The sequence below is a fragment of the Ovis canadensis genome, chromosome 22, assembly GCF_042477335.2.
Source record: "Ovis canadensis isolate MfBH-ARS-UI-01 breed Bighorn chromosome 22, ARS-UI_OviCan_v2, whole genome shotgun sequence".
NCBI classification, from domain to species: Eukaryota; Metazoa; Chordata; class Mammalia; order Artiodactyla; family Bovidae; genus Ovis; species Ovis canadensis.
Window position 1 is genome coordinate 31,081,149 of NC_091266.1, and position 15,990 is coordinate 31,097,138.

At 42.9% G+C, this 15,990-nt stretch overlaps 1 protein-coding gene across 4 annotated transcripts in view; it reads left to right on the forward strand.

The window, feature by feature from the left end:
- The first annotated feature begins 8,986 nt into the window (after positions 1 to 8,986).
- TBC1D12 (TBC1 domain family member 12) overlaps positions 8,987 to 15,990 on the forward strand; it is a 95,722-nt gene continuing 88,718 nt past the window's right edge. The window contains exon 1 of one of the 4 annotated variants that reach the window (XM_069568065.1): positions 8,987 to 10,143. In XM_069568065.1, the coding sequence (XP_069424166.1) occupies positions 9,212 to 10,143 (932 nt within the window). In that variant the 5' untranslated portion in view covers positions 8,987 to 9,211. The remainder of the gene's footprint in view (positions 10,144 to 15,990) is intronic. The other 3 variants (XM_069568067.1, XM_069568070.1, XM_069568069.2) reach the window with 3 other exon arrangements.

Below are 15,990 nucleotides of genomic sequence, written 5' to 3' on the forward strand. Positions count from 1 at the left end.
GCCCTTCTCTTTTTTCTTTCATAAGGACACCCATCACAGCTACTTATTAGCTCTGTGAGGAAAGGAGTGTGTCTAATCCAGGATTATCTCATTTTGGGGAAGCTTATCTTAATTATATCTGCAAAGACTCTTTTCTAATAAAGTCACATTCATAAGTCCTTGGAGTTAGGACTTGGACATATCTTTTCCAGAGATAAATTCAACCCACTACACTTGGCTAATTGGATAAGAAAGAGGGTGATATAGAAAGAAAATGACTCTTGGGTTTTAGGTGTGAGCAACTAAAATATTGTCATTTGGTGAGATATGGAATATTATAATAGGAGCAGATTTGGAGAAGGCATTTATGAGTTTAGACTTGGAGGTACTGGGATGGAGGTGACTTTAAGACCACCAAGCAAAGATACTGGGTATACAGTTGGCATATAGGATCTGGAGAAACTGAGTGGATGGTGGTGGTATGTATTAAGATGGAGAATGCTGGAAGAAAACTAGGAGAGGCTCATTTAATCATATTTATTACGTCTGTTATTGTTGTTCAGTCACTAAGTCGTGTCGGACTCTTTGCGACCCTGTGGACTGCAGCATGCCAGTCTTCTCTGTCCTTCACTATCTCTCAAAGTTTGCTCAAATTCATGTCCATTGAGTTGGTGATGCTATCTAACCATCTCTTCCTCTGCTGTCTTCTCCTGCCCTCAATCTTTCCCAGTATCACAGTCTTTTCCAATGTGTCATCTCTTTACATCAGGTGGCCAAAGTATTGGAGCTTCAGCATCAGTCCTTCCAGTGAATATTCAGGGTTGATTTCCTTTAGGATGGATGGTTTGATCTCCTTGCAGTCCATGGGACTCTCAAGAGTCTTCTCTATCAAAACAATTCAAAAGCATCAATTCTTCAGTGTTCAGCCACCGTTATGGTCCAACTCACATATCCATACATGACTAAAAATATCTATATATAAATATCAAGAAGGCATTCAGATGATAATGTTGGAGCTGCTGATACGAATTCTAGAGTCTTCAGTTGATAGATGATCATCTAAATACTGAGACTACCTGGGTTAAAGAGGGTTGAATAAGAAGAAAAGAGGGTTCAGAACTATTCCTTCAGGAAATTTCAGTTAAGAGGGAAGAAGTTTTTCTTGCCTTGAGGAAATTAAGAAGTAGTAGCCATAGAGGTAGGGGGGAAACGGAGAGAGTATGGCAACAATGGAGTAACAAAAACAGAGGAGCAAAAGTGTTTCAAGTTTGAAAGTCAGATGAATGAGTGTTTCAAAATGGAGGGGTGATCAACAGAATGAATGCTGTTGAGAGATGAAGCAAGATGGAGACTGGAATTTCTCTCTTAAATTAGGGACAGGGAAGTCATCAATGAGAGTGGACACAAGCTAGAATGGAGTAAATTGGGGGGCAGAGAGGAGTGAGAAAATAGAGACTAGAGACATCTTTAAAATGTTATTCTTTGGAAATAAACTTACAAAAAGTTACAAACATAAAAAATAATACAAGAAATACTCATATTCCCAGATTTGCCTAGTGTAACATTAAAAAAAATTTTTTTTGAAGTATGGTTTACAATATCTTGTTAATTTCTACTATATAGCAAAGTGATTCATACACACACAGACACATATTCTTTTCTGGTTTAGTTTATTGCAGGGCCTTGAACATAGGTACCTGTGCTATGCAATAGGACCTTGTGTATCCCTCTTTGCTTTGCTTCTTTAACATTTTATCCTATTTGCTTTATCCCTTGTTCTGTGTGCATGTGTATTTTTTTAAGTCATTTGAGGGTAAATTACATATATCATGGCCTTTTATCCTAAATACTCCAGAGTATGTTTCCTAAGAATAGAAACTTTTTTCTTATAGAATATAACAATTGTTAATTATAAATGTCAAAATTTTTATATTGACACCTTTATTTAATCCACTACGCTTAAGACAGTTGTGTTGACTGATTTAATACAGTCCTTCATATAATATTTTCTTTTCCTCTACCTAATACAAAGTCCAATTTGGGGGCAGGTATTACATGTAACTGTCATATTGTTTTAATATTCTTTAATCTCAAACATGTTCATAGCTTTTCTTTGCCTTTTATGATTTTGTCTTTTTTTTTTTTAATTTTTGAAGACTAGAGTACCCCCTCCCCCGCCCCCACCCCCATCACCATTACACTTTTTAAAAGAGAATTTTCCTCATTTTGAGTTCATCTGATGGTATTGTGTGATTAGACTGAGGTTGTACATCCTCGGACACATTGTATCCTTCTCAGGGTATCACCTCTAGAGGTGCACAATGTGTGAATAGCCTTTTAAAGGAGCTCTAGCTTAGGGAAGCAGAGTGATAAGGTTGTAGCTACTAAGGCAATATTCCTCAGCCTTGGAGGTAGATTCACTCAAGTGGCTTTTGAAACCAGTGTAAGGGCTCCACCTTCAGAGATATTGACTTAATTCTTCTTGGGTGTGGTCCAGTTATCAGGGTTTAAGAAAAAAAAAATTCCCTAAATGTTGCTGCTAAAGCCTGGTGGGCTGCAGTCCATGGGGTCGCTAAGAGTAGGACACGACTGAGCGACTTCACGTTCACTTTTTGCTTTCATGCATTGGAGAAGGAAATGGCAACCCACTCCAATGTTCTTACCTGGAGAATCCCAGGGATGGGGGAGCCTGGTGGGCTGCCATCTATGGGGTCGCACAGAGTTGGACATGACTGAAGTGACTTAGCAGCAGCAGCAGCAATGTGCAGCTAAGTAAGAAACATCACTTAATTGATAGGTGTGGTGATGGTGGTGATTTAACATGATAGAAGATAAACCTGTTTGAATGCTGTTTAGAAATTCAGTATAACAAGAAAAAATTGATGATAAAGAAAGATACAAGGAGTTTTGAGGTCTTTTTTGAGGGCCTTTGTACTCTCCTTGAGTACAATTGTAGCAAAATAATAATAAAAATGGTACCATACTTCACCCTTCAATAATGAAGACTGGGTCACACATAGAATATAACTAATTCTATACTTTGAAAATTTCTGTGAAAGTCACATTTTCCTAGAAATATAAGAATCCAAGTATATCAGTAGTTTTTCATATTTTGTTTTCATGATGTTTAGTCACCCAGTCATGTCCAGTTCTTTGCAACCCCATGGACTACAGCACGCCAGGCCTCCCTGGCCCTCATCATCTCTTGGAGTTTGCCCAAGTTCACATCAACTGCATCAGTGATACCATCCAGCCATCTCTTCCTCTGTCGCCCTCTTCTCCTTCTGCCTTCCATCTTTCCCATAATCAGGGTCTTTTCCAATGAGTTGGCTGTTCGCATCAGGTGACCAAAGTATTGGAGCTTCATATTTTAACTAGGGTAATATTTTATGGCAGAGATTGATAATATCCTTTCTCATCATAATGATTTCACCAGATTTATAGGAATGTTCCAGGATATATTATTTATGCCTAGAGTGGTAGTAATGTAGTAAGTGGTGTCAAAAGTTCTATGTCAAACACTTAATGACCACAAAAAGGATATGCTGCACCTTGAAAGTAGACTTTGTTTTTCTTTGTAACATAGGCTATGGTATTACTTATCTGATAAGACAGAAAATTTTATTGTTGAAAGTGGGAAGTATAACCACTAATCACTAACAAGAATCACTAACATTATTAATTATGCAGTACTGTTATTGTAGACAAAGTTACAAAATATAAACGTGTGTCAATTTTGAAGTCTGCACTGAGAAAACAGAAGGGTTGTATGGGCTATTATGGTTCATAAAAACATTCTTCTATTGACCATGGGGAAGGAAGGAAATGAGCTAAATTAACAACTTGGAGAAACTTGATTTTAAAAATAGTATGATATTCATAGAGGGAGAAGTAGAGTGGTTGCGAGAAAAAAATAAGTTATGGAGGTTTGACAGCAGGAAGAAAATTGCAGAGATAAATTCTCTAGGAGGAGAGGAAAAAAGATGAAAAAAGAAAAGATTGAAATGAAATTCTTTTACCTATCCTCATCTTTACCATTTTACTGTACAACTATACTTATGTATAGATATCTCCTACATTAACTTTTTTATTGAGGTGAAATTCACATAAAATAAAGCCATTTTCAAATGTGCAATTCAGTAGCATTTAGTACATTCACAATGTCGTGCAACCACCACCTTATCTGGTTCCACAACATGTTCATCACCCCCAAAAGAAAACCCTTTATCTGTGACATTCCTGCCCTATTTTTCCCCTGCCCCAGCCATTGACAATCACCAATCTGGTTTCTTTATGAATTTACCTGTTCTGGACAGTTCATATAAATGGAATTACACAACATGTAATCTTTTGTGTCAGGCTTCTTTCACTTAGCTTAATATTTTTTTGATATTCATCTACTTGTAGTATTATCAATACTTAATTCCTTTTTATGGCTGTGTGTATATGTCACATTCTGTTTACCAACTCCTCTACTCATGGACATTTGGGTTGCTTCAATCTTTTGGTTTTCATGAATAGTGCAGCTCTAAACATTCACCTACAAGTTTTTGTTTGAACATCTGTTTTCAATTCTTTGGGGTATATACCTAGGAGTAGAATTGCTTAGTGGTAAAGAATTGCTTAGTGGTATAGAACCTGTCTGCCAATGCAGGAGACATAAGAGACTTGGGTTTGATCCTTGGGTCAGGAAGATCCCCTGGAAGAAGCATGGCAACCCACTCCAGTATTCTTGCCTGGAGAATCCCAATGTACAGAGGAGCCTGGCAGGCTAAAATCCATGGAGTCACAGAGTTGGACATGACTGAGTGACTCAGCACAGCACAGCACAGCACAGTGGGTGTGAATGCTATCTTTGAGGTTTTGATTTGCATATCTCTAGAGATATGTTCGGAGAAGGCAATGGCACCCCACTCCAGTACTCTTGTCTGGAAAATCCCATGGACGGAGGGGCCTGGTAGGCTGCAGTCCATGGGGTCGCTAGGAGTCGGACACGACTGAGCGACTCCACTTTCACTTTTCACTTTCATGCACTGGAGAAGGAAATGGCAACCCACTCCAGAATTCTTGCCTGGAGAATCCCAGGGATGGAGGAGCCTGGTGGGCTGCCATCTCTGGGGTCGCACAGTTGGACATGACTGAAGTGATTTAGCAGCAGCAGCAGAGATTATGTTGAGCATCATTTTATATGCTTATTAACAGCTATTAGCATATCTTCTTTCAGAGAAATACCTGTTCAACTCCTTAACTCATTTGTAAATTGAGTTGTCTTCTTGTAGTTCAGTTCTTCATATATTCTGGATACTGGCCTTTATCAGATATATGAATTACAAATATTTTCTGTCTTCCTGTAATAACCTTTCCACCTGTATCTTCGAGGTCATTTCTTCTTCTGAAAAATCTTGATAATAAGTGTATTGCTAGGGACTTCCCTTGTAGTCCAGTGGTTAAGACTCCCATGTTTCCACTGCAGGGAGCAAGGATTCAATCCCTGGTCAAGGAACTAAGATCCTGCACTAAGATTTGGACTCTCAGCCAACAAAGGAAAAAAAAAATGTATTGCCAACTATGCCCTTGGCACTTTAGTTAGGACCTTGAGAAATGCTCATTATAAAAGACATGATGTTTCTTAAACTGGATGCTAGACACATGGATGTCCATTTTATTTATGCATTTTATTACTTATATATAGGTTTTATATATATATATATATATATATTTTTAAAGGCTTGACAATGCTGCTTTCTCTAACTCTCCATTCTCCTGCTGCTATCCTTTCATTGACATACTTCTAGAATGAGTGGTCTATATTTGCCACTTCCTTTTATCCACAACTAGTGCCTCTCTTTTGGAGAAGGCAATGGCAACCCGCTCCAGTACTCTTGCCTGGAAAATCTCATGGACAGAGGAGCCTGGTAGGCTGCAGTCCATGGGGTCGTGAAGAGTCGGACACAACTGAGCGACTTCACTTTTACTTTTCACTTTTATGCTTTGGAGAAGGAAATGGCAACCCACTTCAGTGTTCTTGCCTGGAGAATCCCAGGGATGGGGGAGCATGGTGGGCTGCTGTCTGTGGGGTTGCACAGAGTCGGACACGACTGAAGCTACTTAGCAGCAGCAGCAGCAGTGCCTCTTTAGTTCCTTGCAATATGATTTCTTCGTCCATCCTTAAATAACGACACCTTTGAGTCTCTACCCCACCCTCATCTTTAGTCTTTCTTCCCAGGTGTTACAGGTGACTCACCTAGTTGAATTATGCAATGCCTCTTCAATCTGCCTCTTTAAACTGAAGCCCTAACCAAAGTTTTAGAACTCTAAATGCTGGATACTTTACTTTCCCAGCTATATTTCCCCTATTAATCAAGTTATTTCCAATCCACATCTATTTTTTCAAACCACATCAGCGTCATTCTCAAGAGTTTTGTAGTAATTGGCTGGTTCCTCCTGTAACAGAGTGCAGTGAGCTCATCTTTTGCACAGCAGCCTCAGATATGCAGATGACACCACCCTTATGGCAGAAAGTGAAGAAGAACTAAAGAGCCTCTTGATGATAGAGGAGAGCGAAAAAGTTGGCTTAAAGCTCAAAATTCAGAAAACTAAGATCATGGCATCCGGTCCCATCACTTCATGGCAAATAGATGGGGAAACAGTGGAAACAGTGGCTGACTTTATTTTTCTGGGCTCCAAGATTGCTGCAGATGATGATTGCAGCCATGAAATTAAAAGACGCTTATTCCTTGGAAGAAAAGTTATGACCAACCTAGACAGTATATTAAAAAGCAGAGATATTACTTTGTCAACAAAGGTCCGTCTAGTCAAGGCTATGGTTTTTCCAGTGGTCATGTATGGATGTGAGAGTTGGACTATAAAAAAAGCTGAGCACTGAAGAATTGATGCTTTTGAACTGTGGTGTTGGAGAAGACTCTTGAGAGTCCCTTGGACTGCAAGGAGATCCAACCAGTCCATCCTAAAGGAGATCAGTCCTGGGTGTTCATTGGAAGGACTGATGTTGGAGCTGAAACTCCAATACTTTGGCCACCTGATGCGAAGAGCTGACTCATTTGAAAAGACCCTGATGCTGGGAAAGATTGAGGGCAAGAGGAGAAGGGGATGACAGAGGATGAGATAGTTGGATGGCATTACCGACTCAATGGACATGGGTTTGGGTGGACTCTGGGAGTTGGTGATGGACAGGGAGGCCTGGCCTGCTGTAGTTCATGGGATTGCCAAGAGTTGGACATGACTGAGCAACTGAAGTGAACTGAACTGAATTGCTGTGTGCCCTTACTCTGCACCCTGTTACCAGGAAATGGGTCCTGCTCAGCCATTGGTCAGTGCGTCAGAGGTCCTCACCCACTGGCAACCAATTGTCAATGAGCAACCCCGATGACCCTGCTCAGACATTGGACAGCTCAGCAGTGGGCCCCACCCACAAGCAACCAACTATTAAGAAGGGACAGTTAGTGAAGGGATTCAGCCAACAATGGTGGTCATCAGGTGAAGAGTGAGGTAAAAGGTGGATCCTGGCCTTCTGTGTGTGGCCCTCCAGTTCATCTGGCCTTTGGTCAGTGAGAGAGCTTGGGCACCAAGAGAACAGGCTTGGGGCTATGTTTTGTAGGACTTCAGAGCCCTCATCAAGGCCCTCCACCAGCCTTGGCCCAGGCCTTGAGGCAGTGGTGAACCTCTCCCCGAACCTTGTCTCTGGGACCTAATAGTAGCAGTGGTCTGCCTGGGTCACAGTATGTGGGATGTGGTTTCCCGCTTTGGGTGGCCTGAGAATCCTGAGGGCCAGATGAGTTGGGTGCCTGGCTCCCTCAGTGATGACAGTTGGGTCAGGGTCTGGGGAACCTGACCCTGAGGGAACCGCCAGCTGAGCTCTGCTTCCTGTTAGCCAAGACTTGGGCCTTGGAGGTTAAAAGTTGTACCTTGGGACCTTGCCCTTTCTTCTCACGACAAAGAATAACATTCGTTTGGTAGAGGTTTACAGGAACATTGTTACCTACCATGACCTGACTTTAAGAACAAAGGCTCTGACACCAAGAAGTTGCAACTAACCATAACCACCGCCCCCCCCCCCCCAACCTTTTACTTTTAAAAGCGCTTTGATGAAAGCTTTCAGTAACTTTGGGGTTAAGGTATGAGCCACCCATCTCCTTGCATGGTCCTGTAATAAAACCTTTCTCTGTTCCAAACTCGTGTTTTAGCATTGTTTTGGCCTATGTGTCGGGCACACAGACTTGGTGATGTTAGGTAACACTCCCGCTTCAGTCCTTCTATCTGAACAGTTACCACATCTTGGGATTTCTACCTTAAATACACTTCATTTCCATTCATTGATTATCACCCCATTTTAATCCATTTTCATGGGGTGCTGGGATTACTTCAACATCCCTCTCTGCCTGACACTACTTCTTCTATCTCCTCAAGTGATAATGGAAATCTTTAAGAGTGATGTGATGAAACGTTGTCCTAGATGGGAAACATAACTTTGGTAATATTGGGAAAGATGAAGTGGAGAAGGAAGCGTGTTCACTTGAGATGAGACCAGCCCTGAATACTGGCAATGGAGTAGTGGATATAAACTAGAGGTGCAGGGACTTACATCTAAATCCTGTATTCTATTCCCATAAATTGTGTTAGTCGCTCATTGGTGTCCAACTCTTTGCGACTCCATGGACTGTAGCCTGACCGTTTCCTCTGTCCATGGAATTCTCCAGGCAAGAATACTGGAGAGGATTGCCATTTCCTTCTCCAGAGAATCTTCCTGACTCAGGGATGGAACCCAGGTCTTCTGTATTGGCAGGAGGATTCTTTACCATCTGAGCCACCAGGGAAACCCGATATAAGTATATCAAGTGAATTTTTGCTAAGGGACCCATACCCGTGCTTCCCTAATGGCCGTCCTCTTCGGAGTGGGCCAACCAGCCTCCACTGTCCAGAGGGCTGATCCCAGATTGCCGGTCGCTGTGTCACGGAGCGGGTCTCTCTAGCTACCGTCTCTATGGTTCGCGGAATCTCCAGGTCGGAGCTTGACCGGTCTGGCTTTTGCGCGTGCGCGAGCCCAGGCGCGTGCCCGCCCTCCTGCAACTGCCTGAATTCTCGGGAGGGAGGGGTGGGTCTGGGAACGTTGCGGCGGTGGCCGCCGCGGCCCCAGCACTCAGGGCTCTTCCCTGGCCAAGCCTGCGCTGGGGAGCTTCCGTTGCCTCCTCCGGCGGCGCTCACCCGGCCCCAGATGGTGGGTCCGGAGGATGCCGGAGGCTGCTCGGCAAGAAACCCCAAGTTGCTCCCTTTGCCGGCGCCCGATTCCGCGGGCCTGGACGGGAAAATGATTCGGGCCACAGGAGGCTTTGGCGGAGGTGTCGGCGCTGTGGAGCCTCCCGAAGAAGAGGAGGAGGAGGAGGAGACGCCGCCGCCTCAGCAGCTCCTTCGGCGTTACCTCGCGGCGGCCGGGGGACAGCTGGAGCCCGGGCTGTGCTACTGTCCGCTCCCCGCCGGCCACTCCTGTGCTCCGCCGCCCTCGGCAGCCCCGCGCTCGGACGCCTGCCAGCCGGACGCCGGCTCCAAGCACCGCGACGCGGAGGCGGCGGATGCTGGCTCGGCGCGACACGGAGGCATGACCAACGGGGACTCGGGCTTTCTGCTGGGCCAGGACTGTCGCGACCTGGCCCGCGCCGGCAGCCGGGAGCCGCGCCACCGCCGCCTCCGTCCGGACGGGCCTGGCGACGAGGGCGCGGACGGCGCGGGCATCCTGTCTGACTGGGCCGCGCCGCTCGAGGACCCACTGCGGAGCTGCTGCCTGGAGGCGGCGGACGCCGAGGAGCCCGAGGGCGCGGGCAGCGGCGCGAGGGACAGTTCGGCCAGTGACAGCAGCGGCAGCGAGGACTTGGAGCGGCTGGGAGCCGGAGCCGGGGGTTCCGAGGAGGGCGCGTCGCCCATCACCTCGGCGGAGAGGACTAGTGGGGGCCCCGGCGCCGAGCCGCGCGTCGGTTTCTCCGACGTTCGCTTGAACTCTCGGAATACGTTCGAGGTGAGCCGCTGCCAAAGCGCCCGCGACCACCTGCCGCCGGCGGGAGCGCCGGTGTCCTTGCCGGCCGCGGAGCAGGGCCCTGCCGGGACCTCGGCTCGGGCTCGACGGAGCGGCGGCTTCGCCGACTTCTTCGCCAGGTACAGCGCAGGCTACGCCGGGGATCGGAGCGGGCTTGGGGCCGGGAGCGGCCGGAGAGCGACGTGAGGGCAGCCTCAGCGTGGCTCTCGCTGGCGTTAGGACTGAGCTTTGGTTTGTCACAGGAGGGGGCAGGAACTAGGTCTGCATTGTGTTGTGCGTCTGGATCGGAGAAGTTGTGAGCGCGGGGAGCCAATCTTGGCGTTTCCCTGCGCTGGACGCTGTACCTGCCATTCACATCTGGTTTCTGTGAATTTAGGCCAGCGTGCTAGTGCCATATCTACAGTTTTGCCTCTACCGGAGAAATAGCCTTCTTCGTCCGTGTGTACTATACTGTTAGGATTTAGGGGCGGGTGGCGGTGCGGGGTGTGTGTGTACAGGCGCGGTTGTGAAAGAGAAAGGGAAGTCATTTTCAGAGCTGTCTCTGCGTGAAGTCTAAACCCATTCAAGTAGTTTGGGAATTATTGAAATTAGAGGTGGTTGAGTTTCATAGCGTTTAACAGCCTGTTTCAGTGGCCTTTATTAAAATACCGTCAGTTTAGTGTTTAAAATTTGATCCAGCCTTTAAAACCAAATTACTATGGCGCTTTATCTAGAAAAACCCCTTTTCCTCACTTTGGCTAGATAGACCTATACTTTTTTCCGGCAACTTCTGTTAATTTTTTATGGTGTTGTATATGTGATTTGACCTGCTAGTCTTGAAGTTAAATTGTGGTGCTGGACATTGCAGGTTTCTCAGTTGGACGTTGATAGGGATAAATATATCGTTAGAAAATACTCATCTTAATGCACCTTAGTAACAAAGCAGTTTCCTGTGAGTCAGATTTTGACACGCTTTTTTTTTTTTTTTAAGTCTCTAGACAAATAGGAAAATATTCCCTCTTGGAAAACCCTCCCTTTCAAAGTTCTTTCTCCTTTCTTCTGTGTTTTTGTTCCCTTTTCAGGGATCATGACAAAAAACAGAAATAAAGAAACAAGTAATGAGCCTCAGATTTGAGAGGATTATACAATTAGTGTGCATATTTGTAGACTCACAGAGTTTTCTGATTGAAATTAGTGTTTCTTATTCCTTTTCTACAGCATTAACTGTTTAAATCAAGATTGGGGAAATCCTAATTATGTTTCAGTCATGTGTGTGCTTAGTTGCTCAGTGGTGTCCAACTCTTTGTGACCACAGACTGTAGCCCACCAGGCTCCTTTGTCCATGGGGATTCTCCAGGCAAGAATACTGGATTGGGTTGCCAGTGCCCTCCTCCAGGGGATCTTCCCAACCCAGGAATCAAACCCAGGTCTCCTGCATTGCAGGCAGAGTGTTTACCAGCTGAGCTACCAGAGAAGCCCTGTTTTACTCATAGGACAACGAATATAGTAGTGAAATGTGCATTTGTGCCTCAAATTATGCAAAGATCTGTGCAAAGAGACATACTTAAAGCTAGTAATGGCAATATTTTTAAAGCTCTTAAGGTGTGTGAAGTCTGTAGGTGTTTCCTTTTTTTGTGTGGAACGTGTGGGTATTTATTGGTCATGTTTTGATGTCAGGTATCAGACAGTTTTAGACTTGAACAGGGCTTTGGAGAGCATAGCTAGTTGACATTCATATGGCTTAGTTTATGTTCATATGATATACTTTTCATGTGTATCAGAGCACTGAGTGTAAAGTCAGTAAACTTAGGTCCCCTGAAGTTAATGTCTCTAAGCTTCATTTTTGAGATGGATGTCATGATTCTAAGCATCATTGCTTCCTTCATATAACATTCTTGGAAAAGGACAGAATCAGACATTAGGACTATTTTTCTGTTAGCGTTTTAGTCAAAACCTTAACTAGATGCTGAACACCTTCAAGGCAAAAACTATGACCTTCATTTCTGAATCTAAAATATCTAGTGTTATAAGAAGAATCCCATTCAGATTGTGTTGAAGTGACAACTTTCATGGACTCTCCCTCTTTTACTGTTCTCTAGGTAGTGTAATTTTGAACAAATCTATTTCCCAAAAAGAATAATCAGAAATTTCTCTTCTCCCTACAACCTAGGAGTGTTTTTCTTCCCATAAACAGTTGTCAGCTAATGGCAGAGCCAGGTTAGAAACCAGGGTTCCTGATTTTGATTCCAGGAATTCAATCATAACTTCTGTTTACCTGTGACTCTTTTCTTTCCCACCTGATTATCTAAATCTTTCCCTTCTCCTTTCCATTTCCTCTCTTTCTCTTAACTGGATCAAAAAATCTATAAGAAGAAATACGTTAAAAGACTAGTTTCATATTTGTTTTAACCTTTTACAACTAAAGAGAGTGGACCATTTTATGGCTCTGTTTATCTGTTATTACAAAAATTAGTTCAATCAAGGCACATCATTTACAGAAGCCTCACTGAGTAGGGTAGAAATCATGTAGGAGAAAAAAGAATTTGGTCCAAAACAGTTCTCATTATCTCTTTCCTGCTTGCCCTCCCTTCTAGATGAAGTGAGTTCTATTTCAGACTGTTGGGAGCTTGCCTCAGCTGCACTTGGGCATCTGTGTTTATAGTGACTTGATTACAGGAGCCCTAGAAGTAACATTCAGAAGAAGGAAATGGCAACCCACTCCAGTATTCTTGCCTGGAGAATCCTGTGGACAGGGAAGCCTGGTGGGCTGCTATCCATGGGGTCGCACGGAGTCAGACAAGACTGAAGTGATTTAGCAGCAGCAGCATGCATTGGAGAAGGAAATGGCAACCCACTCCAGTAGTCTTGCCTGGAGAATCCCAGGGATGGGGAGCCTGGTGGGCTGCCATCTATGGGGTCCCACAGAATTGGCCATGACTGAAGCAACTTAGCAGCAGCAGCAGCAGAAGTACCATTCCCTCCGGTCCTTGGCCTTTTCCTGTCTCTCACAGTTTCGAAGTGCGAGGTGCATACCACTGCTGCCACTCTCACCAACTTAGCAGTGAGAAGGTGAAAGCTGAAAGACAAATCTCTTGTGTTTGTAGGCTAGCCTTTGTTTCTCAAGGGTATGTTTATTATTCTGTTCTGAAAGTGAAGTAACATTAAACCATTTTTATGGGTCCTTTAAGCTAATCCAAGTCTTGTTTTCAAACTAGACTGGTTTGTTTTTTAAGTTATACACTCCTTTTTGTTTTTTTTTATGTATGCTCTTAATAGTTGTATTTTAAAAGCCATTTAATACTTTTGAGTATTAATACTCAAATTGAATACTTTTGTTCTGATTGCACTGACAAAGTCACTGTTGTTTAGAAGCATACAAGTATGTATCTGTGTTTCCTGATAGTGTTAATATATATATATTTTTAATCTGCATGATAAATCACAAGAATTTAGTAACTTAAAAGGGCATGACTAAGGTAGGGAAAAAATACTAAAGATTTTTTTCCTTCTATCTGAAAGATAAACTTTATAGATTCTGGAATTTATATACATCTTTATAGATTGATTTTATAGACTCTGGAACATAGAGATTCATGTAGCTTACCCTGTAGTTACCAACTCTGAAACTTCCTAAACGTTGCACAAAATGATTTTTGTGGATCTCTTTTTATTATGGATAGCTAAATAGGGAAGACTAGCGATGGTAGGCTCATTTAGTGGTTTCTTTTCACATGTTGGGCGTCCCTTGTGGCTCAGCTGGTAAAGAACCCGCCTGCAATGTGGGAGACCTGGGTTCTATCCCTGGCCTGGGAAGATCCGCTGGAGAAGGGAAAGGCTACCTACTCCAGTATTCTGGCCTGGAGAATTCCATGGACTATATAGTCCATGGGGTTGCAGAGTCAGACACGACTGAGTGACTTTCACTTTCATATATAAGCAGTCTCCAATCTCCCCACTATGAAAATTGTTGAGAATATATATTCTTTTTGTTATGACATTGAGAATTTTAAAAATTTGTTATAATTTTTCTTAATTTAAGATTCTCAGAAACGACAAAATCAACCATATTTTCACTACTACTCAAAATTTAGTTGATGTACACTGCTGCTGCTGCTGCTAAGTCGCATTAGTCGTGTCTGACTCTGTACGACCCCATAGACAGCAGCCCACCAAGCTCCGCTGTCTCTGGGATTCTCCAGGCAAGAACACTGGAGTGGGTTGCCATTTCCTTCTCCAATGCATGAAAGTGAAAAGTGAAAGTGAAGTCGCTCAGTCGTGTCTGACTCTTAGCGACCCCGTGGACTGCAGCCTACCAGGGCTCCTCTGTCCATGGGATTTTCCAGGCAAGAGTACTGGACTGGGTTGCCATTGCCTTCTCTGTGATGTACACTAGTTGATGAAATAAATCATTATTCACCTGACTGAGCCATCATTGACTTTCGTCAGATAGGGCTCCCTTATTTGTCCCACAGTGTATATTCTTCCCAGTCAACTAAAATAAAAGCCACAGTTTCAGGACCACTTTCTCAAAAACAAATAAACAAACAAACAAACAAATCCCTTCTTTAACGTTTCAGTTAAGAAAAGGTAAAATATCAAACCTCTGATAAGTTTTAAAAGATTTTTACAGCTCCCCAAAGCAAACAGTTCTTTATTACAGGTGTGGTATGATTATCTAAAAGGAGAATTAAGAAATATCTTGCTCTAAACATTAATTTTTTGTTATTACAATACTATAAAAATATTCATCAATGTGCCACTAAGGAAATTTCATTGGACATTACTTTTATATTAATATAATTAAAATGTGTAAAGTTTTAGAAAAACTGAAAAGAATGTATAATTAGTTGCTCTAGAATAAGAATAAGTCTTTTAAGATTTTAGAGTGTTGTGAAGCTACCCATTATAATATTAAATTGGGGAGCTAATGGCTGAAGAGTCTGTTTCCTTTTCTTACGTCTAGCCCTTTCCCCTGCTCAGATCCAATAATTTCTTAAAAAAAGCAACCAACTGCAAAACACTAGTTATCTATACCAAACCATTAGAAATCCAACAGTGATTCAAGGAGTTCATAGTTAGAGATGTAATCATCTGAATATAAATTCAGTAGAAAGTATTGGGAAACTCTAATTTTTGTGGGACTTAGTTAATTTTAATCACTCAAACATTATTTCGAAGTGCTAAACTAAACTAACATTTTAACACTAAGCTCCAGTTAACAAAGCAGACTCTAATATTAACTTGGAATTGGGACTTCCCTGGTGGTCCATTGGTTAAGAATCCAGGCTTCCATGGTAAGACAGAGATTTACTTTTTATTTTATTTTATTTTTTGAGATTTACTTTTTATTTTTTAAGATACTTTTTAAAGAATAGGTTTATGTTTATAGGAAAGTTGCAAAGGTACCATAGAAAGTTCTGGTATATCCCTCGTCTGGTTCTCCTGTTGACATCGTTACATAACTGTGGTACATTTGTCACAACTAAGAATCCATCATTTGTACATTATTACAGTTAAACTTCACGTTTTGTTTGGCATAGAATTATTGACTAAAAGAGCCTTCCCAGGTGGTTAAGTGGTAAAGAATCTGCCTGCCAATGCAGGAGACACAGGAGACTCGGGTTCAATCCCTGGGTTGGGAAGATCCACTGGAGAAGGAAGTAGCAACCCGCTCCAGTATTCTTGCTTGGAAGATTCCATGGACAGAGGAGCCTGACTGCCTACAGTCCGTGTGGTCACAGAGAGTCGGGCACAACTGACCACGTGTGCACCACACCTTTATTGTTGGCTGTAAGACTTTTATTTGGGAAACTATTGTGTTTTACTGTAAAATCAGAGCTGTTTAAAGTAGAAGGAATTTTATGAATCACTTTATTCATTCTTTAATACTCTGTGGAAAATCAAGGTTAGCTTCTATTTGCTAGCCATCACTTAGTAAGATGGTATTAATTTAGTATTGGAAATGAACTAGACATGGTAATGAGTTT